Raw genomic sequence first — 18,500 nt, 5'->3', positions numbered from 1 at the left:
ATTAAATTTTTCTTTGATTTTGTTACATGCTGCACCTTCAACCCCTTAACACCGGATGTGTCATATTTGATCCATGTTTGTGAGTCGTGTTGCTTTACCAGGTGGAAAAAAAACCCTGTTGCATATAATCTGATATTTGTATTCTGCCACATGGTAGATATCCTACAATAATTCTGACAACTCAAACAATAATAGGTGGTACACAGTGTATGTGCAAATTAGTTTAGTTACATTTTAACTGACTTTTTTCCTGTTATTTCAAGCAGGGGGTAAAAACTCTTTCATCTTTTTAATATGCAATATAAATCAAGATGACATAAATTCAGGAAATGAGAGAGAGAAAACAATCTCAGCAGGTGCATAATAAGCAACTTAGTGTTTATTTATTGTTGAAGCTGTTAGGTGACATGTGAGGGATTTCTAACATTCGCCACCAGACCAGAGGCTTCCAGTGTGCAAAAGTGACAAAATGCAGTTTTAAAGGGCCATTGTCTGAAGTCAGTCAGCTGTAAACAGCAAGTCATGGCTTCATGTAGTAATACTTTAAAACAAACAGTTATTATAAGGGGAAAAATATCATTGGTTTAAACTAGAGTTTGCATCCATTGAGATGTACGTTTTCCTTATAACATTATTGTTATACAGTATATACACCATACAAGATTAATTACCGGCAGATAATGTTTATACATGCTTGGATATATTTTTGAAAAAACAAATAATGAAAGCTTTATACACACAGTAAGGCAGAGAATATATACAGAACTAACCTAAAGGTATTAGTATCAAACATAGGTCAAATATTCACACCGCAACAAAACAAAGAATTCAAAACTGCTTATATTATATACAAAAATACTTATGCAAATGCCCCTAAGAATATTTTAATAGAAAAAATAATAGGAATCTCATCAGGAGGACATCACATTATATTTGAAACATGCACTTTCCGCACATGGTTTTCAGTCCAGCGGTGGGCCACATGTCTACATCTTTTGTTGCTTTTAGGGGTAGGTGTGAATCACTGAGAAGTCTTAGTGAAGGGTTACCTGGTCTACTGTGTTCATTGGTCCTCATTGTGTGGCCATCCCTTGCGAGCGGCCTACAGTATAGTCCAGTAATCTCATATAAACCTGTGAGCTCGCTGCCTATCATACAGTACTTGCTACACTTTGGACTCACTCTCTAAGTTGGCAACGTCCCCGTTCCTCTCGGTTTGCTGGCTCTTTCCCTCATCGTCTGTGTTGGTTTTTGTCTCCTGGCCCTCCTGCTCAGACTCTGGGAGCCCCTGCTGACTCAGCTTACTGGCCAGCGACCACGTCAGGGGCAAGCGGGCCCGGTTCGCCATGTCAGCGAGTTCTTTGGCACTACAGGTGGGTGTGTCGGTTTCGTAGATTTCATGGAAGCTGTTGTAGTCCACCTCATAGAAGCCGTCTTCCAGCGTCAGGACGGGTGTGAAGCGGTAGCCCCATTTGATCTCACTGCTAACGTAGGAGCTCCTGGCCTGGCACGTCATACCTGGAAACAACATGAAGAATTTTAAAGTTTGTGTCCATCCTCCTAATTACCAGCAAACCGCAGTAGGGATTTTATTGTCTGGTGTTCACTGTATTACCACAAGTTTATTTTTATTGGCATATGGGGAGCTTTAAAAGTGTGTTGAGTTGGATATTAGCAGTTCCCTTGTGCATGGAAGTATCAACAATAAATGATGCTGCTCAGCTGCAGTAACAACCTTTTTTCTTACAATTACTCCGTAAACTTATGGCTGTGTTTCAGCAATGGGCAGCAGAGATAATGGCATCCTCAGAAAGACTATGTGATTTCAACAGAAACTAGATATTCAGGTCTACTTGTGTCAGCATAAGGAAGGCAAACTTGTACCCACAATTCAGCCAGAGTTCAAGCCCGAAACAACAGTTTATATAATTGATTTTGGCTTTGAACTAGCATGTATGTAACCGCATGACCTAGCCTGCATTATGCTGCAATGGAAATGTTTAATTGTTTTTTAGAATTCTTTAATGCAAACTTACTGGGCTGCAACGTGTGGTGGTGATTAGCATTGTTGCCTCATAGCAAGAAGGTTCCTGGTTCAAGCTTTGGCCTTTCTGTGCGGAGGTTGCATGTTGCATGTGTGAGCATGACTGATTCTGTGTCTCTCTGTGTTGGCCTTGCAATGGACTGTTGATCTGCCCCAGGTGTACCCTTCCTCTCACCTTGAAACTGCTGGGATAGGGTCCAGCCCCCCCAAAGACCCTGCGTTAGAATAAGCTGGTATAGAAAATGGACTTCCCAACTAAAGCATGAGCAGTTGAGGAAATTTAAAAAGGAAGGCAAAGCTTTTTTTTAATGTAAACACAATGAAACAAATAAAAAAAAAATGTCTATTTAACTATGACTATCTTGAGACTACAATTCAGAGTTAATAACATGAGTTGTTTCAGCTCAAAGACATGAGTAGATCTTAATATCTATCCTAACTTCGTTCAATTTGAGATTTTACTTAAAGTTAACCTCTTGATTTAGGTTCACACAACACCAGCACCCCTTAGTTGAGTTAACTCAAAAAAGCTTTGCAGCCGGTTGCCTTACCAAAAAAGTAAGTTTACTAAACTTTTTTAATGACTTCCCCTCAATCTTTCTGTTTATGTCTGTATAAGCCCTCCTTCCTTTCTCATTCTGTTCTCTATTATCTCCTATGGGACCCTCCGGGTTGCTACCGGGACTATATTACATCCTCAACAGTCTGTATTGCTGTTGAATCTCTGCAGTGAAAAATCTTTACAGCCACTTAATCAAATTCACACTATAGCTGTTCACGTTGCATAGTATCTTTACATCTACAGCTCACTTCAAACTCCTCTCAGAAAACTGAGTAGTAAGACTTCAGCTTTGACAGCATCGCAGCCAGATTTGAAGACATGACATCACATTCATGGTGTTTCAGGCAGAACTATCCCACCTAGTTAGAAACATTTCTAAAAAGTGGTCTCTAATGGTGCTTTTCCCCCTGCTTTCAGTCATGAAAGCAGTTTTTCTAATGACAGTAATGTTGGTGGATTAAACGGCTATTAGATGGATTGCCATGACATTTTCTGCTGACATTTTCTGTCCTTTGCTAGTTGGATTGTAACAGGCTTGATTATCCTCTGACTTTTCATCTCACAACATCAACAAGTCAAAATCTCACTTTATCTGAGGTGTCCACGCGGACATACCATCCACAGACTGGAATATCCTCATCTGATGAATACTTAACCTTAGCCTGAGCTACACTTTGAATGTACTGCTCCAGTTCAAGTTTTTGGCAGCAACAGTTACTGGAATGAAATGAAATATGAATAACATCTTAATAAAAACAGTTTGCAGGTGACATTATGTTGACAGCAGATTACCGAAGCACAATCTCTGTCATGTAAATAAAAAGAAACTGGGACCTTATCACTTTATAATATGATCATTTTATTGTAAAAACATCAAACATATCACAATATAACATGATAGTTTATTGCAAAAAATGTGAAACTTCTTATTTTAATGTAAAACGTTTTGAAGTAAAAATGTGGAATATAAACTATATTTGTCTTTTAATGATGCAGTAGATCAGAGAAATGTCTAACTGACCAAACTGGCTTAAATTGTACCTCAAAGGTTGAGACAAGAAGAGACGGGACTATGGTAAAGTTTGGAGGACATTATGATACTGTTGATGTTGCACCATTAAACCAGACATATGTCTCACCCAGACACACACACATGCAGCATGCATTGCTCACACGTGTTGCTTCTTTCCCCCTCTTATTGTTTTTAGGTTTATTTTAGTGCTGGGCAAACAATTTTTAATCCCAGTTAATTGCATGAAATGTTGCGACTAATTGCGATGAATGAAATTGTTACGCGCAGAACGTCCTAGAAGGCCTACTGCTAAATGAAGAAAATGCAGTACATTTTGGTTTACAACCACTAAATCAGGGGTCTTCAACCTGTGGCTTCGGAGCCACAAGTGGATCTTTCACAAAGGCTCTTAATACATGGTTAAAAATGCTAAAGAACTAACAAATGATTAAAAAATATATAATAGAAAATACAGGTTTTTAGCTATTTTTTCATGGAATAATTGCATTGAATTTCCACAACATAATGACACTAAAGGCACCAGTAATTTTTTATTTTATCTATTTTTCTTGTCATTAGGTTGGAAGCTATGGGTTTTTTTTCTTTTTTTTTTTTTCAATATTTTCTACAAATATCCACATTGCATAGAAGAAAGTCCTTTGTTTGTAAAAGTGTTGTTTTTCTTTATTTTAAAATCTAAAAATAGAAACAAAAATGTGGTTCTTAAAAAATGACAACAAATTTCTTATACAGATAATACAGATATTTATTAAAAATGATAAAGGTCTCGTAACATTTGCGTCTCTAAAGTAGTTTTATTTAGCTGGCTGAGGGAAAAATGTCTCTTTGGATTGGAAAGGCTGCAGACCCCTGCACTAAACACATAAACAGGTTTAGCAGCAGTTTTCTCTTTAAACAGCAACAGTTAAAATATTTCTTCATATATATTTATAAAACCAAATATTTATGAGAAAGAAGGATGAAATGTTCAGGATTTACTAACTAAAAGGTAAAAAGTCAGCAGGATGAATTTAAAGCTGTGAAGCTGCTTCCTTCTAAACACAGAAGGAACAATATGTGATGAATATCAGCATCAGGTGAACAGACAGAAAGCAGGATGAGAATCTCACAGCTTCTAGATGGTGAGGAGAGAGAAATATTCACAATATGCACAATAACTTCCATCCATGCACCTTCACTGCTTCATTATCCAGATTTCTGGATATAAATTCTCTAAACTTTCATTCTTATCTTGACTGTTTATCTTAACTTCCACTACCGGAAGTTAAGGGGTTAACGTCCGGTTTTAGGGGTGTAACGTCAGGTCTGATAAAGAAAATTACTATATTTAAACTTTAATTTCAAGTTTTTTATTTTTTATTTTTTTAACTTTTTACTTCAATCCCAATGTTTTCCAGTGTTTTCTTCATTGGGGTTCTTCATTTCAGGGGCTAGGCCTGCTCAGTCTGAAGGGGGATCACCCTTGTCTGGGTGGACGGTGGGTTCCCGCACTGGGACCCAACCGGTTGCCTTGTGGGACCCAGCTGGCCATGATTAGTGTGGTTCCTGTGGCGGTGGTCACTGTGGTCGTGGATGGGGTGGCTCTCGGTGTGGACAGATTCCCAAAACATCCCTTCCTCACAGCAGCATCTAGCCTGATACTAGGGACTGAGTGTGTTTGTGTAAAATAGGATTGGTGGGTGAGGGGGCTTTTGTGTGCTTTATCTGTGTGAGTGCGTGAGAGATAATGAATGATTAGGTGTGTGTTTTTAATTTGGTTAGGTTATATGCTTGGGTAAGCGAAGGCTTATTTTTTAATTTCATGTTAAAATTAATTTAAATTTAAATTGGTATTTGATTGTTTTTATGTAAAGCACATTGTGAAAAGTGCTATATAAATAAAATTTGATTTGATTTAATTTGATTTGATAAATGATTCCTATGTGTACAGCAATAAATCAGAGTAAAACAATTAACCCTTGACAAAATCAACTGAAATGTTTCTGCTTAATGAGAATAATCTTCATAAACTGTATTTTGCTTCATTATTTCTAATTCGCAACAAAATCTGCAAACAGGGCTTTGTGTTTTTTTATGTTCTTACAAGAGCTAAAACGCAATAACGTGATATGTTTCACGTGTTTACAATAAAACTTATCATGTTATAACAAGTCAAGGTCTCAATCGTTTACTTTGGAGTGACAGCTCAACACCTCCATAGCAGATAAATCTTGTCAGGTTAATGAATTCATTGAGTTATTTTTCACAGTTAAGTTTTTTTCCTTTTTTTCTGCTAAATTTTAGCACAGTTGTGGTTGAAAGCTGTCTCTGCTTCTGCAAACTGGTATTTTAGATGTCATGTATTAGCAAAGAAAAAAGAAAAGAAGCATTTTTGGAGCTGAGAAACACCCTACTGACAAAAGAATTTGCAATGCAGGCGGGGTGTAACGTGCCAGAGATGGTCAAGTCTCGACTAACCGGCTCACATGTGCAGCAAAGACTTAAAATCCTCTGCTCTTGTAGACAGGCGGGGATTCATCAATATTGCATGCCCTGCTGGCCAAATGGTGTGAATAAGAAAACAGGAAAAAAGCAGAACGCCATGTGTTCTAGAAAAGTATGGCAAGAACATAAAAATCAAGCTAAAGAATCTCCCTCTCCCACACTGTGATGTGTAGAAAAACACGAGATGGGAGTCATTGTTCCAAGAATTGGATTGAAATTTCACTTAAGTGTTCCCCTCTCCCTGTGAGCATGCTGTCACGCTAGTGTTAGCATTTAGGTCAAAGCAGCACTTCAAGTACAGTTTCACCGTAGACACACAACACACAAAAGAATGAGAAATGTAAGGTTATTCTGAAGTTTCAAAGCATTCAAGCATTCGAAAGTGATAAGTAAAATAAGTTTCACAAATTTTACTGAGTTTCAGATAGTATCAAGGGCCCTATCTATTTTTAAAAATGGTAATAATCACTAATAATCAAAGTCTTGCCTTCAGTAGACACACAGAACGCTCTTAGTTTGGACAATCAGGGAAAAAATCTGAGGGGAAAGCGAAGCTTACTGCTTTTCAGAAAAGGACCACAGAAGTGGAAATTTTAAAGCCTTTGGACTGAAAGCTACGTTGCTGAAGTGTTTCTACACCAACGTTTTTGCAAATCAGTTCTGACAACTCAGAAGTTAGCTTTAGCATCACTCAGTGCTAGCTATACCAAGGATTCTTCAACCTTCAGTTTACTTTGCACTTAAATGAAGACCATGAGCATATGTAAATGTTTCTCAGATATTTAATTTCCATCAACATCTGCGATAAAGAAGTAAAACACACCGCACGGTTTGTGGCTTTCATACAGGTTTAAAGTTTTAAACCTGAGACATTTATTGGTCTATAGTGTCTTTACTCTCTGATTTAAAGACATTTCTTCTTATATTAGCTAACTGTTAATTATTTTCCAGCAGCATTTAGTTGCCATTTGACATTAATCGTCTGCTTTCTGGCTCAGCTGTCTGTTGCAGACAGTCATCTGTGAGGCTCCAGAAGCTGCTTCAAAACACGCCACTCAGCCATTATGTAATACTTTCATTTGATTTTATTCAAACTGGCAGTGGGACAAATGACTGCATACTAAACTCACATCACGCATCTTAAGATCTTTTCATGTAATATGTGGTTTTGTGTATTAATCTTCTCAGCTGCTGTATCCCTCTCACATATCCTGTTGGCCATCCAGATGTGGTCACTCTGCTTCTGGCTGTGCAGCTTTGCCCTGCAGATTTTCTCCGTTCAGGACATATAAAATGCTACATCAGTCTTTACATAAATATTTTAGTTTGTCTTTTTTCATTCTGAACCCAGTCTCATTCTGTTTGTGAAGATAAAAGCATATATTATAGTATGATTTGGATAAATTTAGATTTTTCAGCATCGCTTGTGGTCGTGTGCTCACTCAGTATGAACATGTTCAGAGCTACCATGTGTTAATGATGTGAACACACGACTAAACTTAAATACTGCTGCTGCGTAATAGATATGTTATTTCAACATTTCTTATTGACTTGTTCTCAAAGGGGAGCAATGTGTGCCAGACATTGTGGTGTCTCTAAACCTCAAAGGAAGATTTTAAAGTAAATGGCTGCAAATGTTGTGGTGCCAGACGACACAGCAGACTAAGCTTTTGTGGTTCATGGTGTACAATAAACATGACTCAGACTTGCCTTCTTTGGGGGACTGTGAAGGTTTGGTCTTCTTAGAAGAAATGGTTTGTCATTAGCTTTAAGATTAGCAAACAAAGCTACTATTACAGCTAATGTTTGTTTTACCTGGCTGTCACACAACATTAGATGCAAGTGTCACTACATTTGGAGAAAATCATGAATCATGTTGAGAGGAAGATTAATTTATTTCTTATTTCACATAATGAAGAAAAACACTAACAGTGAAGACAGCAGTGTTTTGAGATAAATCAAATTAATGTGATGCTTTACAATAATATCTTTTTGAATCAGAAACCTCATTTCTTTAGAATTCAAGTTCTGCTTTGCGTTTTTTTGTTTTTGGATTTAGAAATTAGATTTAGACTTTACAGATGTGCATAGTGTTCTAAATATACAAGCTATTGGGTCAAAAGCACCAACACTTGGGGATGTAATCAGCCTACAGCACACTGCAGAGTCTATGAAATTTTGCACCTCATGTTCTTTATTTATTTTTTTCTTAATGAATATCGTGATATTCAATTCAATTGACCTAGTGTACAATTATATGCATTAAACATCTCACCACAACTTCTTCTAAGACTATTCCTGCTGTATCCAGTGATATTTTACTGACGCTTACTGTTTGCATAAATAGGCTGGATTCACATTTAGGTCATTGCAGGCAGTAACAGTTTTGCTTCTCATTCACTCTGAATAGAGAGAGATGTCTTGCATGGCTAAATAAATTCTTGGTTCATTCTTTTCCTTTGCTAACATAGATTGCAGTGGAAAGTCAAGAATAGGTAAAATATTTTAAGTAGAAACACAACCCAAACAAACATGTGTCTGATTGTTGCAACAATTCCAAGAATCAACACTGAGTATTAAAGCATTGCATCCTTGTTTACCACGTCTTATGACATTGTGTTGACGTCGTAATTAGCTTGAGCTTTGACCACTACAACAAGGATGTATTGCAGAGGCAGCAAGCAATGGACTGCAGAGCAACCCAGTGAACCCACTGGCACAGGTGCAGGTAACAAAACTTACATCACACTCACTTTTCACTTGTGCAAATGCAGAAACTTTCAGTAAAGTAATTTATTTTCTTCATGTTTAGAGTACTTCAAGTTGTGAGAACACAAGCAGAGTCTGTGGTCGACTGTGTGTTAAAAGGAAAACTGCTGACAAAGACTGAGCCCAATTTTCAGGACAATGTTCATGTGTGAAAAAGAGTCAGAATTTAATTTAATTTATTTGTACTGAATTTACAGCCAATTCCAGCCAAGTTACCATTCAACTTCAAGAAGTGGCTCAAACTAAATAATCTCACAAAAGAAAAGACTGTTAGAAAGATGGGCTGCTGAGCACCGGTTACAGGGGAACACTGTAAAATCACCCAACGGACTCAACTTATTTTGAGGATATCCACCTACAGAGCCCAGGGCTGAAATCTCCAAAAATCAGGAAGAAAAGTTGTTAGCAGAGATGGGCAGATCCATGGCCTGTTTACCACGCAATACAAAACTGAAAAAGTTAGTATGTAAATAACATCAGCTGTTTCCAAATCACTATTAAACATTTTACTCTGAAAGAAAGAAAATGGAACTATTACATGTTGAAATGATTGTGTATTTAGAGATTTTACACATTAGAAATTGTAAACATTTCTAAATATTTAATGTAAATCGGACGATACCGGGACATTACATGCCAGGAGCCATGCTTAAACTAACTAAACTACTTCTGATTTCATTCTGTATAACTATTACTATAAACTTTCCTGCTTCCACCTCCAAACTGAGCTCGGGAGGCAGAGGCGAGGTGATTCCTTCTGGGTGAAGCTGCAGCTAGTTTCATGGTTAAACGTGTGTTCCAGTTGTCTTAGAATTCCTAGCGGTCAGGAGTTGGTGACGTCATTACCAGGAAGTTGGGTTCCAGCTGCACCAACTCAGAAAAAATGTACACCCCCAAAGCAGTCAGTTTGTGAGAATCTACTAATTCATTCTCTCTTTACTGCTTAGTCCACTACGGGTCGCGGGTAAGCTGGAGCTTATCCCAGCATTTTTCACGAACAAACCCACCATTACAAACTAATTATCGATTACAACAACTCGCTGCTGTTTGCACTAGAAACTTAACAGACACAAATTACGAAAGGGTTCATCGGTGTACAAGTTATTGTAATTAGCTCCAAATAACATCACAAATTTACTGAACTGTCTTAATTTTGTCTGACTTTATGAATGAGAGTGCTCACCTGTGGCCTCCACCATCCCCTCCAAGATGACAACGATTTCCAGCTCTTCCTTGGCCAGGTGAGCCTGCGAGATCTCCCAGAAGGGGCTGTGCTGGTTTATCTCATGGCAGATGATGAGAGGAGATACAAGGAAGAGCCTGTCATCTCCTGTATTGTAACCCACGTTCATGTCCGTCTGGTTCAGAGGGATGAACTCCCCCTCCTTGGTCTGCTTAGACTTGATAAGCTTGGCTCTGATCGAAGCCTCAACGATGTGGGAGTTTCGGAGGTCTCCGACTCTGAACATCAGGCACAGTCGTCCATCTCTCATCGAGATGACCGCATGGGTTGAAAACACTAGTGTCTCAGCTCGTTTCTTGGGCTGCGAGATCTTCACAAACATGCAACCCACCATGAAGGCATTCACAATAGATCCCAGCACTGACTGAACTAAAAGCAGAACTATCCCCTCGGGGCATTTGTCCGTGATGACCCTATATCCATAACCAATGGTCGTCTCCGTCTCAATGGAGAACAGAAAAGCTGATACAAACCCGTTGAGGTTATTGACACATGGAGTCCACTTGTTATCTGCTAAATGGTCCAGGTCACCCCGGAGGTAAGCGATAAGCCACCACATGAAGCCAAAGAAGAGCCATGTCACCGTGTACACCAAAACGAAGATGAAGAGATTAAACCTCCATTTGAGGTCCACCAGCGTGGTGAAAATGTCTGTCAGATAGCGATATGTCTCTCGCACATTCCCGTGATGGACATTGCATTTGCCGTCTTTCTGAACGTACCGCTGGATCTTCTTCGCTCGGTCTATTTCTGCCAGCTGTTTAGGCAGGTCCTCTCGGGCCTGCTTGGGCAACTTGGGCTTCCTGATGGCTGGGCTCTCCACATCATGCTCCATGAGGGTTCTAGGTGGATTCAAGCCTGGAAGAAGACAAACACAGTAGAGATTAGGAATTAGAAAACAGAGGAACCATGACTGGTTTGATTCAAAGCCAGTTCACAAAGAAAAGCATCACAGTAAAACCGGAATTGAAAGACTGGTTTGTAAGAAGTAGAGGGTGTAGTTACACTATGATGACTTTCCATGATGTGTCATCACAGAAAATACTAGCGATAATATAAGTTGTCTTCTTCAGTGAGTGTGGGCTGCACAAAAATATTTTTCTGTATGTTGTCAGACAACTGTGTAGGAAAAACAGATGTTCCTGCATCCAATAAACATTACATATTAACCAGCACTCATTCCCAAGTTGCTGTGCTGAAAAACTTGTCATTATCCTGACTCTGAACTAGAAATGCCCCCTGCTGCGCTGCTGTCAGCTATACGAGATGTTCACAAATTGCTTCTAAATGCGCCTGCCTTCAGAGAGAGTGCAGGAGGGGGCTGCAATTTATATTCATTAAAATATAAAATTCACCTTTTCTCAAGTTCCCCAAGTTCAAACTAACAGTTGTTGACTGGAATATGTTGTATGTGTCTCTCAAATTAATGTCACAGTTGTATGTGGAGGGATACATGCTCAGTTTAAAGGAGGAAGTTGGGGTTACCTTCTTCCAGTTCAGAAAACACAGATGGAGCTGTGTGTGTGTGTGTGTGTGTGTGTGTGTGTATTTTTTCCTCTGTAAATTACCACATTAATCCGGCTATCCTGCCTTCATGATGACAGCACCAACAGGTTATGGACTCAGGAGGGATTTTTTAAACCAATAGCACAGGTTATGTTTCCATGGAGATTAGAGAAATTATGAGTAACGGATAACAAAGTTTTTAGGACACCAGCGCTTGCTAGGCCTAAAAAAATGCCATTTGTGTGAAGTAGAACAAGACCCACACAAGGAGGAGGAGGAAGAAGAAGAAGATGAATACAAACAAAAATGAGCGAAACAGCAGATGACAGCAGAAAAGCGAAGATTTTGAGGGAAAGTTATGCTTGTGGAAACCATGTGTATTTAGCCTCTACACTGAACTAACATCGCTCCAGGAAGCCACCAGTTAAAGTGTGGGAGAGACTCTGAGTGATGGTCTACTGATTGCAATGATTCTGAAAGGTCTGCATGAATAGTTCAAACCATTTGTAGTTCATGTAACACAAGACGATAATGATAGGCCGACGTTTGGTGAGTTCAAAACAAAGTTTAAAAGCTATAATAATACAGAGAAATTCAGTGCCAACGCAAGTGAAGATAATGTGATGAAGGCAAGTGGCTTTACAACTAAAGCGACACAGAGAGAAAAAGTGACAACGAAGTTAATGTGGTACACTTGCAGCCAAAGAGGACATAAGGCCTGGGCATGTACTAAGTTCCAGCCACAAAGACATCCACTGGCGATGAAAGAAGAGGAATAATGTGAAACAAGCAGCTGACATGGACAACCACACTTTTGTATTTAAAATGATGCCAGATCCATGAATTAAAACGGAATGGACTAATGGTGGATACCGGAGCAACTTCGCACATCATCATGGACATCAAAAGATTTAAACCAGGGGTGTCCAGCTCCAGTCCTCGAGGGCCGCAGTCCCGCAGGTTTTTGATGTTTTTCTGCTCCAACACACCTGACTCAAATTAATGAGTAATTGTGCAGAATATAGGCTGTTAGAAACCATTTAATTTGAGTCAAGTGTGTTGAAGCAGGAAAACATTGAAAACCTGCAGGACAGCAGCCCTCAAGGACCGCCTTTGGACACTCCTGATGAAACCAGAGGATCACTTATTGGAGTTGGTTGATGGAACGAGAGCCAGTGGTGTCGAGCTGAAAAGAGGTGATGCAGGGGTCTGTCTACTGGATGCAGAGTGACAGAGTGACAACAATGACGTGAGTGCTGTACATCCCAGCATATCCACAGAGCATCTTCTCTGTCAAAGCAGCCACATCCAAGGAAGCCACAGTAAACTTCAAGCAGGGAGAAGATCAACTCATCTGAAAGAACAGTACCAAGTTTGACATTAAAGTGCATGATAGACTATGTTACTTGAACATTTGTGATGATAAAAAGATGATGATGATGATGAATAACATGGTGATGTAACTCAGGGATGTTATGATATTCAGGAATAGCATAAAATCCTTGGTCACTGTAACTTTGAGAATGTGGCAAATGGAATAAAAATCAGGGGTAAAGTTGATAAGTCTACCTTAAAGTGTGAAACATGTACTCAAGTAAATTTCCACAGAGCAGAAACAGGTAACCTGATGCAAGAACAAACAAAGTGCTTGAGCCAGTGCACACAGACTAAGTCGGCCTTATTGAGCCAGAGACTAAGGATGGATTCAAGTACATGCTAGCATTTTTCAGGAGTGTGTTCTTTTTGAAGGCTAAGAGTGACACAGTCAAAGCCTCTGAAAAGTTTATTGCGGACACAGCCCCTCATGGGAAGATAAAATGCATCAGATCAGACAAGGGTACTAAGTTTACACAGTACAAGAGCACAAGACTTTCAGTCACTGTTAAGTAAAAATGCTACCGGACACATCAGCCTTTTACTTACTCCATCAGAATGGGACAGCTGAAAGAAACTGGAGAACACTCTTTGAGAGGGAAAGGTGTATGTTAATAGAGAGTAACTTGCCCAAAGAGCTGTAGACATTTGCAATAGGTGTTACAATGTGGGTCAGACCCCGTACTACATGTTAACAGACCGATTTATCAAAAAAGAGAGAGTTTAGTTCTGTGTGTAATGCATACAGACAGAGAATGAGAAAGTTAGGCCTGAGGAGTGATACAGGGATCTATGTTGGTTACCACAAAAACAGCCCATCATACCTAGTCTACTATCCAGATTCAAGGTAAGTCATGAAACACAGTTTAGTCAAGTTCATCACTAAAAACAGAGATGAATGGCAAACTCGGACAGACCAGACAGAGCCAGAGGTTTTTGATGATGAATCTGTCAATAGAAGATCATCATCCATAAGGTCAGAATCCCAAGTTGCAGATCAGACTCCACAAGTGACACAAGAGGTTCAAACTGGACCCACAGTGAGTGTCGAAAATACAAAGAGAACACGAGAACAGGAAAGTCGGGGTGTATGCTTATCTAAAAGAGAGAGGGAATCTCCTCCACATTTAAAGGTGTGTAAAATTGAAAGTGATGACTGTGTAACAACCAATGCTGACTATTGTTACCGACTGATATGTAACACACCACAAACCTTCAAAGAGGCCATGACTTCCTCTAAATCAGAGAAATTGGCAAATGCTATTAAGGAAAAAATCTAATTCTTACAAGAGAAAACATATTTAATCTTACCACACTGCCAGAAGACAAAAATGCAGTGGGGTGTAAATGGGTTTACGCTGTTAAGGACAAAGGAGATGGGACTGAGACATATAAGGCTAGATAGGTGGTAAATGGCTATAGCCAACAGACTATAATGAGATATTTTCACCAATTTGCAAGTATGACATCTGCGTGAAGCCTAATGCAAATGGCATCACAGTGATTTGGAATTATACCAGATAGATATTAAAACTGCTTATTTACATGCTCCTATTGATTGTGAGGTGTATACTGAGCAACCTGCAGGGTATGAACTTAAGTTAGACGCAGGTAAAAAACTAGCCTGCAAACTGAACAAGTCCTTGTTTGGTTTGAAACAATCTGGACACAACTGGAACAAAATGTTGCACAATCATCTCAGTGAAAATGTTTTTTTCCAGAACCCAGCAGATCACTGTGTGTATACCAGACATGCTGAAAGTGAGAGGACAGTTCTGATTATTTGGGCTGATGACCTCATCATTGGAGCAAGTGATAGAGTCACTAAATGGTGTGAATAAAAAGCTGAAAGCTAAGTTTAAGATGAAGAACCTGAGGAGACTTAGGCATTTTGTTAGGCGTTGATTTTACACAGACTTTATGGGAAGTCAAGATGGACCAAAAGAGGTACATAACAATGATATTTGAGAGATTTGGTATGTCTGATAGGCAAGATGTACCCCATCAGAACAGAAACCAAACATTTAATGTGATGGTGAAAATGTATCCTAAACTATATCATGAGCTGATATATGTAATGTCATGTACAAGCTGGATTGTAGTAAGCTATCACAATATTTGTCTGAACCAAGAGAGTCTCATTTGACAGCTGCTCAACATGTGTGAGGTATTTGAAAGGTACTTTTAACATGATTATTTAGATTATTTGCGTTTGATTATTTGGGTTGATGACCTCATCATTGGAGCAAGCGATAATGAGTCACTAAATGGTGTGAAAGAAATGCCGAAAGCTATGCTTCAAGAAAAGTGAGGAGAATCTTCAATTTGTAGCATATTCTGATGTGAGTGGGCTGCAGATCAAAAAAGGGCGGAGCACAACAAGCTACTGCTTTAGCCTAAACAAAAGTGGGCCTGTTATTCCATGGAGATCTAAGAAACAGCCAACGGTAGCCTTAACAACATGTGAGGCTGAATAAGTGGCGTTAAGTGGTTAAGCTGAATGGACAAGGAATGCCATTTTGTGCCAGTAACGATATTTGAAGATAATCAAGGAGCGATTGCTCTTTCTATTGATAAAGATGAATTATTATGTGTTAAAGTACAAGAAAGAGTGGGGGTATGGCAAGCCGTTTCAACATTTAATAGCTAAACTTGACTATCTGGAATTAACATTATAGATATCAATGATTTCACTTTTACTAGTCGTAAATATATTATAACTTGTAGGAATTTTCATTAAAGATATCTACAATTTCATTCTGACTAGTCAAAAATACAATTAGAAATGTCTGTAATTAATTTTTGCCTAGTCACAAAAGAATTGCAGATATTCGACATGACGTCACTTTAACTGACACGCGACTCGTTACACATCCTAAATGACAATTACAGATATCTGTAATCCAGTTTTGACTAGGCGGAATGAAAGTTAAGGATATCTCAAATGTAATTATGTCTAGTCAGAATTGTTGTGCAAGACGTTGCTCGTGCAAGGCATCCCATTCGTTGCTCATTACTATGGCAAGCTTTCCATCAGAAACTGGCTCATTAAACAAAACATTTGAACAGTGTCAGAGTTAAGTGCGAATGAACAAGAACAGGCAGAAGAAATGGCGGTAGCTTGGTTGAAGAATCTGGTTTACAGTGGTCGATGGTTGGAAAGGGTTTGATCAGCAATCAGTAGATCCTTACGACCCCACAGGAATGGAGCGCCGATGCTACATTACTACCTCCAACCTCATCGCTGGACACAACAAGCTACCTCGTTTATGGTATCAGTGCTTACACCTATGAACAGTTCAGAAACTACAAATCTCTGGAATCTCCTGCGCCGTACAGGACTGTACAACACAGTCTCACTGCAAATGTAAGCCAGCCTGGCTGTTAAGTGAAGTTATTGTTACTTTACTTGTTTTGTCTGATTTTCTTTACTTATTTAAACTCTGAGCATAAATGATTCATTTGCATTACAGTGTTGCAAATAAAACAACTTCATATTTATATTCCATAACTCAGAAAGTTTTAAATGATCTAATAATCCGACCACATGTTCATACAACATAACTACTTATGCTAACATGTCAGCCTGTAAACCAGAAACTGTAATAATATAGACGTCCTTATAAATGAAGCTAAATAAAACAGTTGAACACGGTTGTAAACGGTTGTTGTCTGTCTGCCAGTGTGTGTCTACAGGTCCTGCACTCCCAGCACCTGACTGACTCTCCACTGAAGCTCTGGGTCATCATGGAGGTCTACAGCCTGCAGCAGATAAAGAAGACTTCTGGATCTGCTATCATTGTTCCTCTCGTTGACAAATTTGCACATAGTTTGCAGTTTTTAGCACAATTGCAGGTTATATTGTTTGAGTGTTGAAATTTCCATGCAAAGATGTAAAATTCTCTCACTACATTACTTGAAGTTATACCATGGTCTGGGTGAATACTCGATTCTGATTGGCTGGAGGGTGTCCATTAAAACCCTTTATAGGGCACTCATTGAAATACTCTGAAATTAAAAATTTTAACCCTAAAGTGTAATTCTGGTATATAACAAGACCTACAATCTGTTGTTACAACTAAAAAAATATTTTCGTTTCATGCTGAAAATTAAAAGAAACGAAGTGATCAAAAGTAGTCACTTGTCCTATTCAGGTAAAGAAAAATATAAAAAGTGTATTTGGAACAAAATGTTAAAAAACATTAACAAGTTTAATAAACATTAGTTTAAAACATCATAGAACATTATGAAACATTTAATAACAATCCAGTACATAATATAAAACAATTTAAATACCTAGAAAATACTTAAAATATAAAATATTACAAAACGTTAATAGAAACACATGTCGGCAGGATCCATTTCTAAATCATCTTCCTCCTTTTCATCATCGTCACTGATGGTCGGATTGGCTGGAACAGCAGCTACCTTCTTTATGTTTCCATAGAATAATTTAATTGAGATCTGCAAAAGAAATGTTAAATAAATATATTAATATTGATATTATAATGTTTAATATGTTGTATTACTATAACCATAGTAACCAACTCCGCCAAAGCTGCCCTTTGTCACTGATTCTGTTCATAACCTTTATGGACAGAATTTCTAGGCGCAGCCGAGGTGTTGAGGGGATCCGGTTCGGTGGCCTCAGGATTGGGTCTCTGCCCTTTGCGGATGATGTGGTTCTGTTGGCTTCGTCGGGGCGTGATCTTCAGCTCTCACTGGAGCGATTCGCAGCCGAGTGTGAAGCAGCTGGGATGAGAATCAGCACCTCCAAGTCCGACACCATGGTCCTCAGCCGGAAAAGGGTGGAGTGCTCTCTCCGGGTCTGCAATAGGGTCCTGCCCCAAGTGGAGGAGTTCACGTATCTCAGGGTCTTGTTCACAAGTGAGGGAAGGATGGAGCGGGAGATCGACAGGCGGATCGGTGCGGCGTCTGCAGTGATGCGGGCTCTGCATCGGTCTGTCGTGGTGAAGAAGAAACTGAGCCAAAAGGCAAAGCTCTCAATTTAGCGGTCGATCTACGTTCCTACCCTCACCTATGGTCATGAACTGTGGGTAGTGACCGAAAGAACAAGATCGCGAGTACAAGCGGCCGAAATGAGTTTCCTCCGCAGGGTGGTCGGGCTTTCCCTCAGAGATAGGGTGAGAAGTTCGGTGATCCAGGAGGGACTCAGAGTAGAGCCGCTGCTCCTCCACATCGAGAGGAGCCAGATGAGGTGGCTCGGGCATCTGGTCAGGATGCCTCCTGGACGCCTCCTTGGTGAGGTGTTCCAGGCATGTCCCACCGGAAAGAGGCCCCAGGGAAGACCCAGGACACGCTGGACGGATTACATCTCTCGGCTGGCCTGGGAACGCCTCGGGATCCCTCCGGATGAGCTGGTGAATGTGGCCGGGGAGAGGGAAGTCTGGGTTTCCCTGCTTAGGCAGCTGCCCCCGCGACCCAACTCCGGATGAGCAGCAGATAATGGATGGATGGATGGACT

The 18,500-nt window shown here is 39.6% G+C and overlaps 1 protein-coding gene across 2 annotated transcripts in view; it reads right to left on the bottom strand.

Moving 5' to 3' along the window:
* Positions 1-352: 352 nt before the first annotated feature.
* Positions 353-18,500, bottom strand: part of kcnj6 (potassium inwardly rectifying channel subfamily J member 6) — a 41,542-nt gene continuing 23,394 nt past the window's right edge. For both annotated transcript variants that reach the window (XM_042009031.1, XM_042009032.1), the window contains exons 2-3: positions 10,076-10,993; positions 353-1,518 (exon numbers count right to left, since the gene is read on the bottom strand). In XM_042009031.1, the coding sequence (XP_041864965.1) occupies positions 1,166-1,518; positions 10,076-10,970 (1,248 nt within the window). In that variant the 5' untranslated portion in view covers positions 10,971-10,993 and the 3' untranslated portion in view covers positions 353-1,165. The remainder of the gene's footprint in view (positions 1,519-10,075; positions 10,994-18,500) is intronic.

This window comes from Melanotaenia boesemani, chromosome 15 (assembly GCF_017639745.1).
Source record: "Melanotaenia boesemani isolate fMelBoe1 chromosome 15, fMelBoe1.pri, whole genome shotgun sequence".
NCBI lineage: Eukaryota > Metazoa > Chordata > Actinopteri > Atheriniformes > Melanotaeniidae > Melanotaenia > Melanotaenia boesemani.
The sequence above is the reverse complement of the archived record's forward strand: the minus strand, read 5'-3'. Positions and strand labels throughout refer to the sequence as shown.